At 42.1% G+C, this 18,147-nt stretch overlaps 3 protein-coding genes across 3 annotated transcripts; 1 reads left to right on the top strand and 2 right to left on the bottom strand.

Annotated features, from left to right (window-relative positions):
- The first annotated feature begins 2,410 nt into the window (after nucleotides 1–2,410).
- LOC122650389 (protein CHUP1, chloroplastic) lies at nucleotides 2,411–6,240 on the top strand. Its single transcript, XM_043843807.1, has 6 exons — nucleotides 2,411–3,829; nucleotides 4,402–4,533; nucleotides 4,638–4,819; nucleotides 4,941–5,052; nucleotides 5,644–5,778; nucleotides 5,873–6,240. The coding sequence occupies exons 1-6, from the start codon at nucleotides 2,600–2,602 to the stop codon at nucleotides 5,987–5,989; spliced, it is 1,908 nt and encodes a 635-aa protein (XP_043699742.1). The 5' UTR covers nucleotides 2,411–2,599; the 3' UTR covers nucleotides 5,990–6,240.
- LOC122650391 (seed biotin-containing protein SBP65-like) lies at nucleotides 6,192–7,789 on the bottom strand. The gene is given in 5 exon segments (XM_043843809.1): nucleotides 6,192–6,500; nucleotides 6,502–6,538; nucleotides 6,825–6,955; nucleotides 6,989–7,369; nucleotides 7,451–7,789. Coding segments are annotated over 5 exon segments (1,029 nt in total). The 3' UTR covers nucleotides 6,192–6,359.
- A 5,874-nt stretch (nucleotides 7,790–13,663) lies between these two features.
- On the bottom strand, nucleotides 13,664–16,246 carry LOC122650390 (protein trichome birefringence-like 39). Its single transcript, XM_043843808.1, has 5 exons — nucleotides 15,852–16,246; nucleotides 15,576–15,747; nucleotides 14,567–14,742; nucleotides 14,302–14,460; nucleotides 13,664–14,013 (listed from the first exon to the last, which is right to left on the bottom strand). Exons 1-5 carry the CDS (start codon nucleotides 16,151–16,153, stop codon nucleotides 13,722–13,724), a joined length of 1,101 nt encoding a protein of 366 aa, XP_043699743.1. The 5' UTR covers nucleotides 16,154–16,246; the 3' UTR covers nucleotides 13,664–13,721.
- Nucleotides 16,247–18,147: the final 1,901 nt, after the last annotated feature.

The raw sequence follows: 18,147 nt of genomic DNA, 5'->3' as shown, positions 1-18,147 counted from the left end.
CACGAAAGAAATTGATACAACTCCGATGGCCAGGGAGCAGCATGTGAGATCTGTTGAGATTGGTCATTGACAACTGTTACGGTGTAACCACACACACAAAAATTGAATAATGGCGAAACGATTCAGAGCTATGGGGGTTCAGGTCCTTGAGGAATCAACCAATGTTTTCAGGCTTTTTCAGCTTTGTCTTTACTCCTTATTAGTAGGGGACGGTACCGTAGGACTAGTTCTTCTCAGTAAAGGTACCATAATAAGAAATCGGAATTTTCTTCTTTAAGAAATGTCACTAGTCATGACTCATTGAGGCGCTTTTATCACCCTCACACCGGCTCACTCACTCACTCACCCACCCTCCTCGAGTCTTCTCTCATCTTAGCTTGTTTTTGATCTTTTTGTACATTTATAGCAAAAGGCAAAACCAGAAACACCAATTGTCAGTTTCCACATTGTAGTATTGTATTGTCGCTTTTCCTTTCCCCATTGGTAGCCCCCACCAGTAGTACTACTACTCACATATTTGTACTCCAAACCATCAGATGCCTCACCCACTTTTCCCTCTGGTTTTTTGGACGGCCGGTTCAAAATCTGTTTTAACCTCGATTGTAAGATTTCTTTCAGGTTTCATATGTCTACTAGACGATGGCCGTCAAATCCTGGATGTTCTCTTTAACGGTTTAACCAAACAATCTTAAGGCACTCACTACTATTTCACTTTCACTTTCCCAGTAAGTAATTCTATATGCAGAGACATAGTGGATTCGTAAAACTTTCGTGTTGGTGTTATATTGAACTTTATGGGGTAGGTTTAGGTTGATCAAACAAAGTAAATCCAATCGACCCTCCTTTAGTTGACTTATCTGTGGCAGAATATTAGAAGAGCCATGACCTCAAGTCTCAAACATGGGTTTTTTTTTTAAAAGGAGAAAAGTTCCTAAGCCACTTTTCAATGAAGTAAAAAGGTCTTGATTTAACTATTACTTGATCACGACTAAAAGTCCGTACTCCGTATCAATCAAACGGTAGGATCAACAAACCACGCAAACGGTATGGTTCCAGGTTCCATTGTTTATATGAGGTGAGGAACCTTTGGGCTTTGGACCCCATATTTGACACCCCCTCAATGCCAGCTTTCCAATGTGTTCCATAATCTCAATGCAAGCATGGTTTAAGGATTTGGTAAGGATCGGTTGTATCGGTCGACTTGTATAATGATCGATAGGGACCGATTCCTATTCTTGACCAATACGATTTCGATCCACATGTACTGAACCAAGGGTAAAAATATGAATAAAATTAATTTTTATTTAAATTAAGGGTAAAACCAAGGGATGTAGGCCGAACCAAATTAATCCAGATCGTCTACGGCCTGCCTGCCCGTAGCGACTAGAGCAATGCCTTGATGAGGCACGGTGCAATGATCGCCTTACCCCTAACCAATGCCTTGCTCGAGCGGAGGTAAGGCGGTCATTGCACCGTGCCTCATTAGTGCGTTGCTATGACCGCTACGGACAGTAGGCCGTAGAGGATCAGGGTTCGAACCAAATAGGTATTATATCAGTATTAAACGAGATCGAGATCGATATCAATCCTGATAACGATTACTAAAACTCTACTGCCTAATCAGTATAATCGAGCTAAATGATTTTCAGCCATAAGATCTGAATCAGATGGATCTCATAAAACCAGATAATTCTACTTAGAGACTGGTTTTAGGAATCGGTAGCAGATCGGCATAATCACCTGATCCGGATCGATATCGATGGTCCCTGATCCAGAATTGTCGAATCAGTACCAATGAAGGGCAAAAAAAATTGTTGTTAAAATAAAACAGTTTTTTTTTTTAATGAAAGAGGGGTAAATCTGTCCAATCAAGACTGATATCGGCCGAATCCCCATTTCCGATTCCTAAACCCTTGCCTCCAAGACGGAACCTACGATCTTCCGTTTAAAATCGCTAGCTTTTTTTGGAAATAATTTAGGAAAGGTTAAGATAGAAATAAGGGACCCACTTGTAGAGTTGTAGGCCTTGTGGAATCGTTTGTGAGTTATTGCTAATCCTACCGTTATGGAGTTCCACTTTGCTCTTACCGCCTTCTATTTCCAAATTTCTCTTTTATAAGAAGAGAAAGTACACTACCCAACCGAAAACCCTTTCTCCTTTTTTTTTAATTACTACTCCATAGGACCATACTCCATAAACCATTTTCCCTCCATTAACTCCCCCTTCCTGTTTTTTATTCTTTAAAAAACTGTAGATCCAAGAGAGAAAGATGACCGTTCCTCGTCATCTGTGCCGCCCGTCTCGTAATCTCTCCTGAATCCTCTCGAGACTCACCTTATCAACCCTCCTCTTCGAGTGGTGTCTCTCTCTTTCTCTCTCCCTGTTCCTCTGTTTGCGTTTTTGCCCTTTTCTTTTTACAACCTCCGAGTTCGAGACAGTAAGACAGACAGCGATGGTTTTGGAGCTTTCATCTTTCTCTCTGCTTGACTAGATTAGAAACAGAACACTGTGGAGTTCAAACAACTGAACCAGATAGATAGGGCGAAAAATAAGAGCTTCCGAAGACCTCCTTCAAGTTGGTTTTAGTTTGGTGCTTCAATGGTTGAAAGTGAGGTGAAAAGGCCAATGCGGCCTGCAACACCCGAACCACACACTCCGAAGCACATCTCTTCTTCCAGCTCTGCAAATGCAAAACCTCCCACGAAGCATGCCTCCTATCTCACATTCGGTCTCTTGTCTTCTCGTTCTCGTCGCCCCTCCCCTGCCAAGGTCCAGCCTCGACCGCAAGACCTTACAGACCAGCTCCGCAACTATGTCCAAGAGTTGCTAGAGGAAGTGTCTCGCCTCAAGACGGAACTTCTCGCGCAAAAGCTTCTGAAGGAGTCTGCAGCCATCGTTCCAGTTCTGGAGAGGGAGATCTCCTCCAAAGATGCAGAGCTTGAGCGGTCTACCAAGAGGATCGAGAACTTGGAGTCTGACAACGAGAAGTTGAGACTGGAACTAGAAACCGTACAGGCAAAGGTGGAAGCAGAGCGGAAAGAAAGCGAGGATAAGCTCAAGGAGATGGAGCTGGAGATCAGGGAACTGAATAGAACCATCCAGGAGCGGAACCGAGTTGCAGAATCGAAGGGTTTATGCAGCGAAACAGGGGAAGCCGACGACTTGTCGATATCTCAGAGATTTCAGGGGTTAATCGATGCGTCTGCTAAGTCGAATCTACTAAAGAACATGAAGAAGGGGTCGAAATGGACGGACATTGCCTCGAACCAGGAGATTCAGAAAAATGAGGTTGCAGATCCGAAGACGGAAGATATAGAGAAGGAACCGATGCAGCAGTCTCGCTGCATTACAGAGGAAGCCTCCTATGTTCCTGAATCTACCATATATTTTATGAAGCCTCGAGCTCCTAGGATTCCAAAACCTCCACCAAGGCCTTCAAAGTCACCATCAGTATCCTCTTCGTCGTCAGAATCATTTTCAACGTCCTCCTCCTCCTCCTGCTCTTCATCAGTATCGTCATCAGTGTCCTCCATGATAAACGCGAGCGAACCTTCAACGGAGAAGGTTGATCCGCCAGTGGTTCCGCCACCACCGCCGTCGACGAAAGCGGCGCCACCGCCACCACCTCCGCCACCATTGCGGTCTAAGGCTTCCAAACCTGCGGCGACGAAGGTGAGACGAATGCCGGAGTTGGTGGAGTTTTATAATTCAATGATGCGCAGGGATTCAAGGAGGGACTCAGGTGCCGGAGTCTCGGACGTTCCGGCCTCTGTGAGTGCTCGCAACATGATCGGCGAGATAGAGAATCGCTCAGCACACTTGCTCGCTGTAAGCCCCTTCAACCCTAGTCCTCCCGTTCTGGTTAGCACTCTTTTTTTATTAGAAATTTACAAAAATTGCCACTGTGCACGATGACAAGGAAGTGACAACGTCTTTTATGACTAGATTGCCCCTCTGGATTTGTGGTTTGTAATCTGATGACATTGACCGTATCTTTGCACTTTTAAGTCTTTCTAGGTCTTTCACAATAGAGATCACATGAGACAAACTTCAGATTTTTATTGGACTAAAGTACCCCTAAAGTTTATTCGAAATTGCGGGGCTGCCTCTTTGCTGCTGGGCGAAAACTACGCGATTAAAGCGCGTCGCCCGACGTCGCCAGTAAAATAAGCTTTTAGAGGAGAAGGTTGAGATGAATCCCTAGGGGTTTTTTTTAGGTGTTTCAGATAATTGAAGAATGGTAAACATCTGTAGATTGGTACTTCAGTAATGAGGGATGTGAATTTTTTTTTTTCTTTCTTTAAGGATTGTTCTTGCGAATGATCACTGTCTATATGGATGTCATTTGGAATTCAGTTCTGATCTTTGTTAGCTCTTCCGTGATCATCTCTGTTTTCCAGATAAAGACAGACGTCGAAACTCAAGGAGATTTTATTCAATTTCTGATAAAGGAAGTCCAGAATGCTGCATTTACAGACATTGAAGATGCAGTGGCCTTCGTTAAGTGGCTTGACGACGAGCTCTTTTATCTGGTTAGTATTTCCCTCCAAAAGCGCCATTTTCAAATTGGTGGAAAGCGGAAAAATGTCCAAATAAACCGAATTTTCCCCCTAATGCCCACTCTTCCTCTCAACAGGTGGACGAAAGGGCTGTCCTTAAACACTTCGATTGGCCAGAGCAGAAGGCTGATGCATTGCGAGAAGCTGCGTTCGGCTACTCTGATCTCAAGAAGCTCGAGGCCGAAGCTTCATCATTCCGTGATAACACTCGCCAACCATGTGGTCCGGCACTTAAGAAGATGCAGGCATTGCTTGAGAAGTAAACTACTTTTTCCCTATCACTGTGTTTCAGAATTTCTTCATAGGAAATTGCACGTTTTATGATTTTTCCAATTTTACCAAAATTAATTGCAATTCATGTTCCCCCCATCTTTAAACAGATTAGAGCACGGCGTCTACAATCTGTCTCGTATGAGAGAACCAGCAACGATTCGATACAAAGGATTCAATATCCCTACAGAATGGATGCTAGAAACTGGATTTGTTAGCCAGGTAATAATTATTATTACTAATCCTTGTTCTTAATAAATTTTTGCTGTGTACTACTTAAGAGGAAAATTTTTTATTGCAACGATAAAAGATGCCAGGAATACTATTACAATACATCTTGCGAGTCTATTTGAAGTTTTATGGGTAGCCCTGTTAGAAAAATTTTCAATGATATCGAGGATCTGAGGATCTGTTTGATACTGTCGAGAAGTAACGGATGCAAAATGACAGGAGGAATGGTGGGACTTTTCACAATTGCCTCTTTTTCTAAACTCACGCGTGCATATATATTCCATATCTGGAAAATCACTCGACACACCCTCAAATGTATGTGCTTGTCTTTATCCCTTTAACAGAGAATCAGATATGGGCTCTGGTGAAGGAACAGATGTGGGTTGTCAGATTAAGGCAATGAATTTGGGATATGGGCCCTGGGTAACAACAACGCAGCTTTTATCTTTGTGGCACATGCGGTTTCTTTGTTCAAGCCCTCCAATGCCTGAACTCTTCATGCTGTTTGATAATATATTGATTCTGAACTGAGATCTCACTTTTTGTAAATGATGAAAACTGAATATTGTATGTACTACACAGATCAAGTTGGCATCTGTGAAGCTTGCAATGAAGTACATGAAAAGAGTCTCAGCAGAGCTTGAAGCAGCTGGGGGTGGCCCAGAAGAGGAGGAACTGATGCGCCAAGGAGTAAAGTTTGCTTTTCGGGTTCATCAGGTGAACTCCCAACCTCCCCCCCCTTTCCCTTCTGTTTTGGGAACATCACTACATTAGGCCTGGTTTTGATTTTCTATAAATCATCTATGAACAGTTTGCTGGAGGTTTTGATGTGGATACGATGTTGGCTTTCAAGGAACTGAAAGACAAAGCAGACAAAGCTAGATCATCCTATCTACTACAAACCCAAAAGCCACAGGAACAGCAGTAGCTCGTTTTGCTATAACATCTTTTTGAGGAATGGTGTACTTTGAAGGCCCGGAATCAAGTCCCGACTTGACAGCGTTCTTATTTCTTAGAATTACACGCTTGGATGTACGGATCCCCCTCTCTTCCCACAAAGGAAAAAAAAAAGTTTGCTTCTTGCTAACCTGTAGCAAGATCTTTGCTGTAAAGATAGGAACAATGAGTTGTGTAAATGCTACCACTTCAATCATTTTCATAAAAATTTATTGGCCACTCTCACATCTACATGAAACACACCGTACACGGGGCAAACAGACTATTAGAAGAAACCCAAGTAACTAATTACTTTGTGTAATTCTAATCCAAGGACAAAAATAAAACTACTCCATTTACATCTATTCTCTTTGTTGAGGCGGTCCGCCTATAACCATTTCTTTAGCGCGCTGTGCGATTTCAGCTACGGTTTCGCCCACAGCTCCTAATAGCTCTCCTACACTTTCTGTCCCTCCTTGTTCCTCATGTGCCTTCTGGGTTACAACCCCTGTGCCTTAACCCGGTTCCCCAGTCTCTGCCTGGAATACAAAGAATTGCATATGAAACTCAAGCTTAATTTAACAAGAAAAATAAGAAGCGTCCTCTGCTTGAAACCAAATCAGAACCACATGGTTCGTCCAATCCGGTCCTGAATTGGGTTAGATATGCTTGTCCCAAACCCAGAGCTGTAAGAACACTACTACCACTTCCAATGCTTAATGTGGCTCATTGTCTCGGAATTATATAGCAAAGAATCACGTGAATGTAGAAGTAAATAAAAACTAGAGAGAAATCAAGTTGCAGAACTCACCTCTTTCCATGACTCCTCTCTCTGTTTCTCTTCTGTATACTCTGTCCAGTCTTGACGTTTTGCCTCGGCTGCTTTCTTAGCGGATGCCATCTTCTCTGCCGAGTGCTCTGCTACCTTATGACCAGCGGCTGCAGCAGCCTCTGCTGCCTCCGCTGCTTTTTCAACGGTGTAATGCGCGACAGTCAAACCAACCACAGTGGCCTTCTGCGCTGCAGAAGCGGCCACTTTTTTACCACCTTCCAAGGTGACGTCCTTGGCTGCCACTGCTGTCTCACCAGCGTAGCTTGCAGCACTCTTAGCCACATTTACAGCAGTGTGTTTAGCCCCTGCAGCTTTCTCCCCAGCGTAATGTAACGTAGCCTCGCTGCCCTTAACTACAACATCCTTAGTCTTCTCGGCCTCAAGCACCGTGTAGTTAAGGGCATTCTTTCCAGCGCCCGCGAGGGTATCTTTTGTGGCCGAAGCACCCTTCTGACCCTTCTCAGCGGTGTATTCGTAGGCCTGCTGACCCTTTTCGAGGGCAGTGTCCTTTGCAGCTCCGCCCTTCTCCTCTGCATACTGTGCAGCCACCCTGGCCCCGTGGGTGAGGGTGTCCTAGGCAGTACTTACCCCATGCACGGCAGATTGCTTTGCATCCTGGAGAGCCGCAGCACTGGATTCCTTCGCTTTTGCTTTCCGTTCCTCCACGTTCCTGATTGCTTCCACGGATTTCTGTTGTGCTGTTGCTCTGTACTTCCCGATCTCCTCCTGCGACAGTGACGGTGTTTCTTTATTGGATCGAACATCTGTGTCACTTTCAGTCTTGGCTCTTTCTTCTGCTATCTTGGCGTGGACTCGTCGTTCATCATGGGCGCCGGGAGCCTCAGTGCCTTTGGCTTTCCCAGCAAGGGATTCGAAGTGCATGGTCATCTTAGGAACTCTCTCTTTCTCGACGGGAATTTCTCTGGAGTCGTCAATCTTTTCAATTTTCTCTGAAGCCATTGCCAATGTGTGTGTTTTCTGGAGATAAGATGGTTGAGGTTTGTTTTGAGAGAATTTTCAGTGGCAGATAGGTGGATGGAATTGAAGGAGAAAGGGGAGTGAGGGAGATGGTTTTTAAAACTGCGAGCAATGGCGGTTTCAGTTTGGGGTAAAATAGAATATGGATGGGCTTGAACTAGAGGTCGACAAGTGTAATTTGGTTTGAGGCCACGTGTTAGGGACTGGTAGAGTCATGAGGCTTGAGAAGGTGAGTAAGCAATTCTTTTGACGGCTTAGATAAGATCACTCGTGTCTGGGCAGTTGACACCCCTAGTTTTAGATAATCTTGGCCGTTCCTGATAATCTGCAGAGGCCTTTTACTTCTCCATAATTTTCATCCCTGGGCTGATTTATGGGTAATTCGGCGCATTTCATGGATCCATTAGGGCCAACCCAGCCCAATCAGGGTCGGGCCCAGTAAGGCTAAGCCTGAGTTGAGCTAAGAGGACCTAGGGTTCTATCCTTCCTTATAGTTATATACCCAACAGATCTAATAATAGCAAAGATATCGAAAGAAAGAGAATAAATCCCACGGCCATTATTCCATCCAGTCAACTAAATCTTGCCAATCAATTCATATTTCTATAATTTTGCATCTTGATGATGTTGCTCCCAGTAATCCTTGTTGCAGTCCCTTTGCTTTGTTTCCAAGCAATATCCTGTGAAACCAAAATTTATAGGGTAAAGTATACGTATCCCCCTATAATGCACCCAATATTCCTCGTACCTCCCTAAGTGGTTAAATATTTCACGTACCAACCTTCAGTATTCCACGTACCATCCCTGCTTTACACCCCAAATGCCAGATAGGTCTAATCCGTTAACCACCACCGTTAAATACCAAAATTTTGATTATTTTACCCTTTACTCCATTTTCTTAAATCTGAAAAGACTTAATTACCCTCACTTATTTGTTGCCTTAAACTAATTAAAAATGATAATTTTACCCTTTGTTTTATTTTTATAAATGAAAAGATCTAATTGCCCTCATTTATGTATTATCCTAACTTAATTTAAAAAGACTATTTTACTGCTAAATATTTATTCCTAAAAACCCTAAAATGCTCTCATCTTCCCCAAATCATATCTTCTTTTACATACCCACCACCGCCACCGCCACCCACCATTGGCTTTGGGTTCTAAGACAAATGCGAGGAAAAGGGCTATCATTGTTGCGGATAAGATATCGAGTATCGAAATGGTCGGTGAAGATGGAGTATCGGAAGCCAGCGGCGGGGATGAGAAGTTTTCTGGTGGGAAGGATCTCACCCAATATGCTCTCTGAGAAGTATCGGAAGCCTCCTCCAGAACTCTTCGATTTCTGGTCATTTCCACGACCTCAACCAGGAGATCTCCACGCTTCTCGACATATTCCCGTTGAAAGAGCTCGAGCTATCTCTGGACATCAGAGAGCATATTGAGCTTATGCAGAGCCAGTCAAGCAAAGCCAAGTTATTTATTGACCAACGTGCTGAGATGCTGAGGCTTCAGCTCTTCTCCTTCCTTGAAGAGTTTGAGCGGGGACATATTCCTGATCAGGAAGAGTTGCGTACTCTTTTCATCGACAGATTGGGGATTTGAGATGCAAAGACTTGTAGAGCTGAGATTGAATTCCTGGAAGAGCAGATTTATAATCTTAAGAAGGATGTTGAACCGACTGTCTCAGTACTCAATGGGTTTGTCTCCCTTACAAGGTATTGCAGATTTTTGCTTTTTGGCTTTGAGGATGAAGAAATGGGAACTGGTAACCATAAGAAACAGAACAAGGGTCTTATTTCTTTGGATAATGGTGAATCTAGTGTTCCAATTCCAAAGGATTTTATTTTCCCAATATCTTTGGACTTGATGCGAGACCCGGTAATAATCTCAACGGGGCAGACCTATGATCGACTTTCCATAGCCCATTGGATGGAAGAAGGGCATTGCAGCTGTCCAAAGACAGGACAGATCCTTACTCACACTCGTCTTGTGCCAAATCGAGCTCTCCGAAATCTAATCTCCCAGTGGTGCTCTGCTCATGGGATACATTTTGATCCATCAGATAGTCCGAATACGACAATGGAAACCATTGCAGTGGCTGCAGCTTCCAAAGCTGCAATCAAAGCTAACACAGCAACAGCTGAGCTTCTAATTCAACAGTTATCAAATGGGTCAGAGGTGGTAAAAACAGTCGCTGTTCGCGAGCTGCGGTTGCTGGCTAAAACTGGAAGAGAGAATGGCTGAGATCCTTCCCACCAGAAAACTTCTCATCCCCGCCGCTGGCTTCCGATACTCCATCTTCACCGACCATTTCATTTATAAAAATAAACCAAGGGGTAAAATGGTCATTTTTAATTAGTTTAGAGCAACAAATAAGTGAAGGTAATTAAGTCTTTTCAGATTTAAGAAAATGGATCACAGGGTAAAATGGTCAAAATTTTGACATCTGACTGTGATATTTAACGGATTGGACTTATCTGGCATTTGGGGTGTAAAGCAGGGATGGTATGTGGAATATTGAAGGGTGATATGAGGAATATTGAGCCGCTTAAGGGGTACAAGGAAAATTAGGTGCATTATAGGGGGGTTACGTGTACTTTACCCAATCAGGGTCGGGCCCACTAAGGCTAAGCCTGAGTTGATCTAAGAGGACCTAGGGTTCTATCCTTCCTTATAGTTATATATCCAACAGATCTAATAATAGCAAAGATATCGAAAGAAAGAGAATAAATCCCACGGCCATTATTCCATCCAATCAACTAAATCTTGCCAATCAATTCATATTTCTATAATTTTGCATCTTGATGATGTTGCTCCCAGTAATCCTTGTTGCAGTCCCCTTGCTTTGTTTCCAAGCAATATCGTGTGAAACCAAAATTTATATATGTTACAACAAACTGGTTGTTAAATTTGATTACATAGACCCAACCTGTCTCTTGAGTAGCTTAATCAAAGTTACCATCAAGGATGATGATTAGATGATCTGAAGTGGACAATTTTAGGTAATCTGTAAAGGGCATAAGAGCTTGACTCTAGCAAGATATTTGTTATCATCATTTTTTGGTAAGAAGATATATATATGTTTTGATAAGAAGAAAAGAAATATATATATATTAAAACCACTGAAACAGCTACAATCCTAAGTCGTTCGTGATGAGTCTATCGGAGCCTTGTTTGAAGGGTGTTAGAGTAATATTATATATGCCTACGCTAGAAGAGTTCAGGAATTGGTTCAGAAGGTCACAATAAACACCTATTGAAGTCCACGAGATAGGTAGGGAAAAAGGAGAATTAAGCAAATCATATAAGCACTTGTTTGTCGTCCAGATACTCTTTAACTGAATTGATTCTTTTCGCGCCGTCTGCCATCCATGGAAGAGTCCAACTAGATCTGCTTCCATACTATCAGAAGTTCGTAAGCAACCTGCATCTGTTAGCATATGGTGTCCATCTATCAAAAGGTAAAAAGCCCACTGAGCTAGTTTAAGTGCAGGTTCAAAAATTCCTGCGATCATTAAATCAGGTAAGTGGGAGTTAATGTTAGCAGATAACAAATTGTAGATGGGAAGGTGTGTGCGGTCAGTGGTAGGGTCAAGGTTGGAATTGTGACAAGGAGGATGAATATTTAAGTCATTTAACCATCTATTGACATTGTTAATGACCGATATGGGATCGGTCTTGGCAGCACAGCACGCAACCTTGTTTCTTACATCCCAAATAAAGTAAACAGTAAGAATAAAAACTGAAAAAAACCAAATGCTAGATTATTTATCCGAGGCAAAGTTGCAACGGAGAGAGACACAAAGGTCCAATAAAGAGGGTGCAGAGAGGCGCTCAGTCCTTAATCCAAGAGGGCCAGCAGTCCAAATACCCTTAACCAAATCACATGAAAGGAAGAGGTGCCAGATCGATTCATCCTATGAATCACAGAATACACATGTAGGCTCGACTGAAGTCCATTTCGAGAGAAAAGCCCGTGTAGGAATTCCTGCATGTAAAACACGCCAAAAGAAAATTTTAAATCTAAGATGAATAGCAAGCTTCCAAAAGAATTTCCTCCAGCGAACTTGCAAAGGCCTAAATGGACTAGTTGAATCTAGAACATGCTTGGCCACTAGCTGTGTGGAGAAAGACCCTTTTTCGTTGAGGGTACATCTCCACACATCCTCATGATGAGAAGTAGGAATCTGTTCAATGAGTGAGATAGAATCAATATCAAAGCAAGAAATTAGCTTACTTCTATCCCAAATACCATTTTGATGCAAATCATGGACCAAATGGAACTCATTAGAGAGCATGATAGTAGGGGGTAAGAAGATATTTGTTGTCTTTAAAGAATGCGGTATAATTATTAGTTGGGAAAAAAATCCCCATGCCAACAATGTGGGGATCTTTTCTCACGCTTTCTCACATTCTGAACATGTGGGTACCGAATTGAACTTTTTTTTCTTTACATGACAATGCGGGCCTCCTATTGGTCGGAATTGATTCCTGCACCCTGATTGGTGTAAGATAGGAGATTGTCCACATTGTCAGGCATAAGAAACCCTCTCCCTAGTTAGTTTGGAGCAAGATAAAATTTTATTTAGCATAACCTAGATTTCATTTCAGAAATGATACTTCACTCGCTTTTTTATATGAAAAAATGGAAGTAGTTTTCTGTTCGGGAGTGTGGCCTATGCTAACACTCCCATGTGTCTATCTCTCTCCTCCTCAAAACAAGGGGGCACGTTAGAGGAGAGACTCTCCCTTCACCCATATAATTCCATAGCAGTGTAAGCTCCTTAGAAGAGCGACCCTCACTTCCCCCATATGTTGGGTGGGGTTTGGGGTACTTTTTCTCACATACACGTGCACGTCAAGCCATGTCTTATCGCAATGAGGCACGGATGTGATGTGATGGCCCAACCCATTTATTCGTTTGGTGCTCGGTTGAGCTGGTTTGAATCTTTTAATCCAATCCACTCCGTAAGAACCAATGGACATCCACTTCTTACTTAGAGAAAGTGAGTGCCCTCAAAAGTGTTAAGAAAATCCTCTCTCTCTCTCTCTCTCTCTCACCATCTTTTACATGTTGTTATGCTGCCCATACTATACAATACATAATTGTTTTGACTGACTGCATTACATTTGTTGTGCATCTCGTGTGGCTTAAGCACAATTTCGACGTACTCAAAATGACCCATTAGACTAGTGCATGTTTATTGCTGGAAGCCAAAAGTTGTTTTATCTTAAAGCCAGTTTTGCATTCAAACCCGGTTGCACCAAAGGGAGCCAATACTGACTTTAGGAAAGTGCCAAATGACACGTCTCTCAGTTTTCATCAACATATATCTTGGAACAACTCAAGTTCTACACTCTCCTTCCACATAATCGAGATCCTCTACTTCCACCTGCTCGGTACTGTCGTGCGCCCTACAGACACATTAGGGTGATGAAAAGATTGCCCTACCCCTGCCCGAGCAGGGGTAAAGTAGTCTTTACCACCTTGCTGTGTGTAGGGCGCATAAAAGTACCGGGCAGGCAGAAGTAGAGGATCCGAATTCCCTTCCACAACATCTCAACAAGATAAGTTATTCTCATATAAAGTCCTATCATTTATTACAACAAGCTAACATGAAGAAGATTTGGTTTTATAAGATTCCATTTACAAAAGGTAAAATTTCATGCCAGGGAGGTTCATTTGGCTTAATAACGAACAGTTACTTTACAATTCAAATATATAAGCACACTTATTAACCACGCTGTGTGCAAAGGAAGAAAAGAAAACCCCAAAAAAAGAATTTTTGAGGAATGCCTTCCATCTGAACACCCTAGGCCTACACCCTAGAAATGAAATTTAAATCTAGTAACAAATGGGGAAGCAAACAATGCAGTTGTTGTAGTTTCAAAAATAATATCTCAGCTGTCGTTGTCAAAGGTGGAGAGCGGCATAGAGGAGCTGATTCCAAGTATCGGGAAGTCCAGGGAGGCACCAGTGGCTACAGTCAAGGTTACTGTGCCCACCACTGTAAGTGGAGGGGTGTGCGTCTTTTCTTAGCTGTGATAGCCTTGTTACGTCCAGCAGATACACAGGCTTCTTTATCCTGCTCAGCACTTTGTTCACCACAATCGCCCCCGCAGGTATACCCCCCGGGTACATCGACCCTGACAGTGGTTTCATCTCTCTATAGCAACTCTTTGATGGTTCATTCCAATCCTTTCCCCTGCATTGGTTTCAGGAATTTAAACTCAGAGTTCTTCGACCCATGATGGTTCCTAATTTGGGATCGGATCGGTATCAGTCGAGATCGATCTGATACATTTGTATGGTTAAGGGGAAAAAGGTGAAAAAAAAAACAGATTTTTTTTACTAAATTTGTCATATTTGGGCCAATTCTGAATCGATACCGATCTAATAAACCAAACCGATCTGATCCCAGTACCGAGATTAAAAACCATGCTTCGACGTGAAAAAAAATTAAAGAAAAATTTGGGCGAGAGGGAAGACGTACTGGTAATGGGTGGGAGAGATTCCCTGGAAAAAGACCTTGGTTTTGGTGGGGTCCACATTAAGGTTCACCCATCTGGCCCACGTCGTCAGTCCTTTGTAGAATGCAATCAGACGGTCCATATCTTTGTACAATTTGTTGCCCTCTTGTATGTAGTTCCACCTGCATACAAATCCAAACACCCAACACAGAAGCCGTTAGAATTGGATCTTGGCTTTATTAAGCTAGTATCATGGAAGGAGGAAGGCAAACCGCAAGTAGATCTTACGGTTGGGATCTTCCTGTATGGGTCCACCAGTGCCAGGAGTTGAAGATCAGCATGTCCATGCCCTTCCATGAGTTCCCATTCTGGATGGAGTCAATCTTTAGAACCAACCCCACCTTTTCACGAACGAGATCCACAAGGTATGGCGTCCGGTACAGTAGAACCGTAACCCCGTAGTCCTGCGAAACATTGTATCTTGATTAAAAGAGATACAAACAAACAAGGGTATGCTATGCAGGCTGCAGCAGAGGATTATTGATGCTCACTCACTCACGAGTCACGACGTTGGAGGAGGAAGAATTCGGACCATGGAGAAGCAGCAGAGGATTTGCTCTCCTCCTTTCACTCCCTTACACTATAGTCTATTTTGCTTGGAATCATTCATCATCGGATAGAAACCACATCAACGGCTAGCAGCCCTAACAAAAACTTCACATGACCCCCATATGGTGGGGCCACCCACTTTTAACTTTAAAATTTTGTGGCTTAGCAACAACTCTTTCAGACTTCAGTTCTAAAGTTTCTCAGTGTTTCACAGCTCATAAAGAAAGAAAAAGAACTTTTGTAACCAAGCAAGGAAGAAAGGAAGCACATTGTTCTCAACTCTCTCTCTCTCTTTTCAAAAATTTTCTTGTCGTTTATTATATACCACTTGAATTTTTGAGAATTGAGAGGTTTGAAAATGGCTCTCTCTTCTACAATCAAGCTTTCTTTCTTTTTTTTCCCTCTCTTTATAGAGTAGTGGATTCAGACCAAACCCAACAATCAAGATAAAACTGAATGATAGATGATATGCACGTATGATGTTTGATTAAATGATTCCATTGCATGCGGGTCATCTTGATTTCTACAAATTTCAATCAATTATTACCGGAATTCGTCTCATTTCAGATGGCTTTTTGAGGATGAAAAAGGAAAAGGAGAACCAAAAGGAGCAAACATGAACTGTTGCGAGCAATGATTCCTGGTGGAAAAAAGTGAGGACGGGAAAGCATAAAAAAAAGGAACTAACCTTGAATGTTACTGAAGAAAGAGGCTCCCTCCTCACCACAGTGGTCCTGGCGTTGGGCACAGACGCATGAATCAAGCAGTTTAACGATTCCCACTGGTTGACGCTCAGTGAATCACCCACAAACATTATTTTCTTCCCTCTCCATCTCATCAGGAATTCCAATCCATTAAACCTGATCAAAGCACAAACAGTGAAGAATGCAGCAAATACGAATGGATTATAGAGAGAGAGTACTGCACGGTAATACAGAGTTGTTAATTCAAGGAGAAGAAGTACCTTGGCAGGTCACATCCACTGGGTTTCCACTTGTATTTGAGGTACATCTTATCGGGTCTGCCATACTTTTGGCAATTGAACCCTGGATCTATGAAGGGACAACTAAAAGAGTTGTACAGAGGATAAGAAGCATCAAACACCCAACTCCCTTCAAACAAATTGCAGCTGCTCGCAAGCATTCGAGCATCTGAACTGCTTCCATTGTTAGACGGTGCTTCCTCTGCTCTCCCTCGTTGTAGGAACAAAAGAAGCTGAAGGGAAAGGAAGAGTAAGGGTAGCAAAGCCTGGAATCGACAACCCATTCTGGGTTTCGATCCGGTAACTAAGAAAAATAAGACAAGGGTGGAAGAAAAAAGCTGCTTCAGACTTGAATTAATAGGACTAGGAGTAAGGACAGAGAGACTGGGACTCTGGGTGAGAAGATTTTCGTGAAAGTTTTAAAGGAAAAGAGGGGGGGGGGGGGGAGAGAGGAGGAGAGGGACAGAGTGGATATTTTCGTGTGGGCTCGAATGGTTTAGAGAATTTCTTCTTTCTTAAATCAAAATTATCGTCATTTGGTTGGTCGATCCTCTACTTTTTTTTTTCCTTTTTATGGGGATGACTCATGATAAACTACTTTTCTGATTTCTCCTCTTTTTAATGATTTATAATCCAAGAATAGTGAAGATATTCAAAATTGCGGCCATGGCCAATTTGGCAACCACACATGGGACTTTAGTTGTGGTTATGAGAGTGGGAGTGGCCATTCAGGTAAGGTTGTATCCATGTCTACGTAGGGGGCATAGTTAGAACAGATAAAAACAGTAGTAATATGCCTCATGTTTAATACGATTGTTCTGAAAAATATCGGGAGTAAAAATAGAATATATTTTTACAGACATGTACACCTAATAAGCACAATATAGCACATGTGATCCGCTCAAATTTATACATTGATTGGTCACCAAGCTTAGGTTGTGTTCCTTTTTCCTTGTGGAACTTAAAATGACCATTCAAAGGGATGATTGAGACACATGATGTGAAATTTAATTGAAATTTAAATATGGACGCATATTATCAACTTTCACATTATAAATTTGAACCAAAATTGTGTTAGTTATGAAATAATTAACATGATAATTTTAGGAATTTAATTCTTATTTCATTAGGGGGTATGGAATCAAGTTGACTATATATAAGAAGAATAAATAGTGGGTTTTACAGTGGGAGTAGTCCATGTTGTGTGTAATCCTGATTTTGCACAAGTTGTAAATGCCTGATAATTGTAAAACCCCTTATATTCATAATTTTTTCAAGCACCAAATATGAAAAATATAGCTCTTTGAGTTTTCTTTCCAAGGTTTAAGAAACAAGTCAATCCAACTGTCCGAGCTCAAACGAGAAAGTTATAGCCAATTTACCTCACATTGTTCAGAGGCACCAAATGCATACATTTGTGTTCATGTGTAGATGCCCGCACTTGAGTGCAGATGACTCTGCTCATATGCAGATGTTTGCATGCATTGAAAAATTACCATTTTTTGTTAGCATTGAAGTGCTTAATGGCTATTTCCACGGGTTTGAGATTGGAAATAGCATCTCTGTGAAAGAAGGGGTAAAGTTGTGTACATTATGACCCTCCCTAGACCCCGTAGGGGCGAGAGCCTTGTGCACTAGGTACGCCTTTATAGCCTATAATTTGAAGTAAAAAAAGAAAATAACTCAAGGGCCACCCGACCTGATTATCTTGCTGCAACCAAGAAACTAATTGAGCACTATCAATCCAAACCTCTCCTCTCTTAAAACCCTTTACCATGGCTTGTTGCAGAACTATAAGATTCATCTAGTAGGGATGTAAATGGATAATCGAAAATACAAATTTGATCTGCATCCGTATTTGTTTAGAGATATCCGGAAAAAAATTCGAACACTCCGATAAAAATCTGTCATGAAAAAAATCCGAATACTTAATAATAAAAAATTAAATAAATAATGATGTTGAGGGTTTTTGAAGATTCAGCAGATTCTAGAATATGAGGAAAAGAGAATTATGATCTAAGAGATATAGATTGAGAGTGAATTGTATCTGTTAGGAGGAAGGTCCTGGTTACACAAGGAAAAGATGTAAACGAATGGTCCAAATCTGAATTCGATCCGCATCCGAATCCATCCGAATTTGTTTAAAAATATATGTATTCGGCCAGAGAATATCCCGATCCAATCACATCCTATCCGTTTACAAACCTATCCTCTAGTCTTTGGTGCAAACAGGCCTCTTGAAAAACCACAACTCATAGAAGCAAAGCAGAAGCAGGAT

The sequence above is a fragment of the Telopea speciosissima genome, chromosome 2, assembly GCF_018873765.1.
Source record: "Telopea speciosissima isolate NSW1024214 ecotype Mountain lineage chromosome 2, Tspe_v1, whole genome shotgun sequence".
Lineage (NCBI taxonomy): Eukaryota > Viridiplantae > Streptophyta > Magnoliopsida > Proteales > Proteaceae > Telopea > Telopea speciosissima.
The sequence above is the reverse complement of the archived record's forward strand: the minus strand, read 5'-3'. Positions and strand labels throughout refer to the sequence as shown.

Coding starts and splice junctions, on each gene's coding strand:
- LOC122650390 (XM_043843808.1), bottom strand. CDS start 16,153: ATGGGTTGTCGATTCCAGGCTTTGCTACCCTTACTCTTCCTTTCCCTT. Junction 14,743..15,575: donor TTTCTTCAGTAACATTCAAG/GTTAGTTCCTTT, acceptor AATGTTTCGCAG/GACTACGGGGTTACGGTTCT. Junction 14,461..14,566: donor CATACAGGAAGATCCCAACC/GTAAGATCTACT, acceptor ATTTGTATGCAG/GTGGAACTACATACAAGAGG.
- LOC122650389 (XM_043843807.1), top strand. CDS start 2,600: ATGGTTGAAAGTGAGGTGAAAAGGCCAATGCGGCCTGCAACACCCGAA. Junction 3,830..4,401: donor GCTCAGCACACTTGCTCGCT/GTAAGCCCCTTC, acceptor TCTGTTTTCCAG/ATAAAGACAGACGTCGAAAC. Junction 4,820..4,940: donor ATGCAGGCATTGCTTGAGAA/GTAAACTACTTT, acceptor ATCTTTAAACAG/ATTAGAGCACGGCGTCTACA.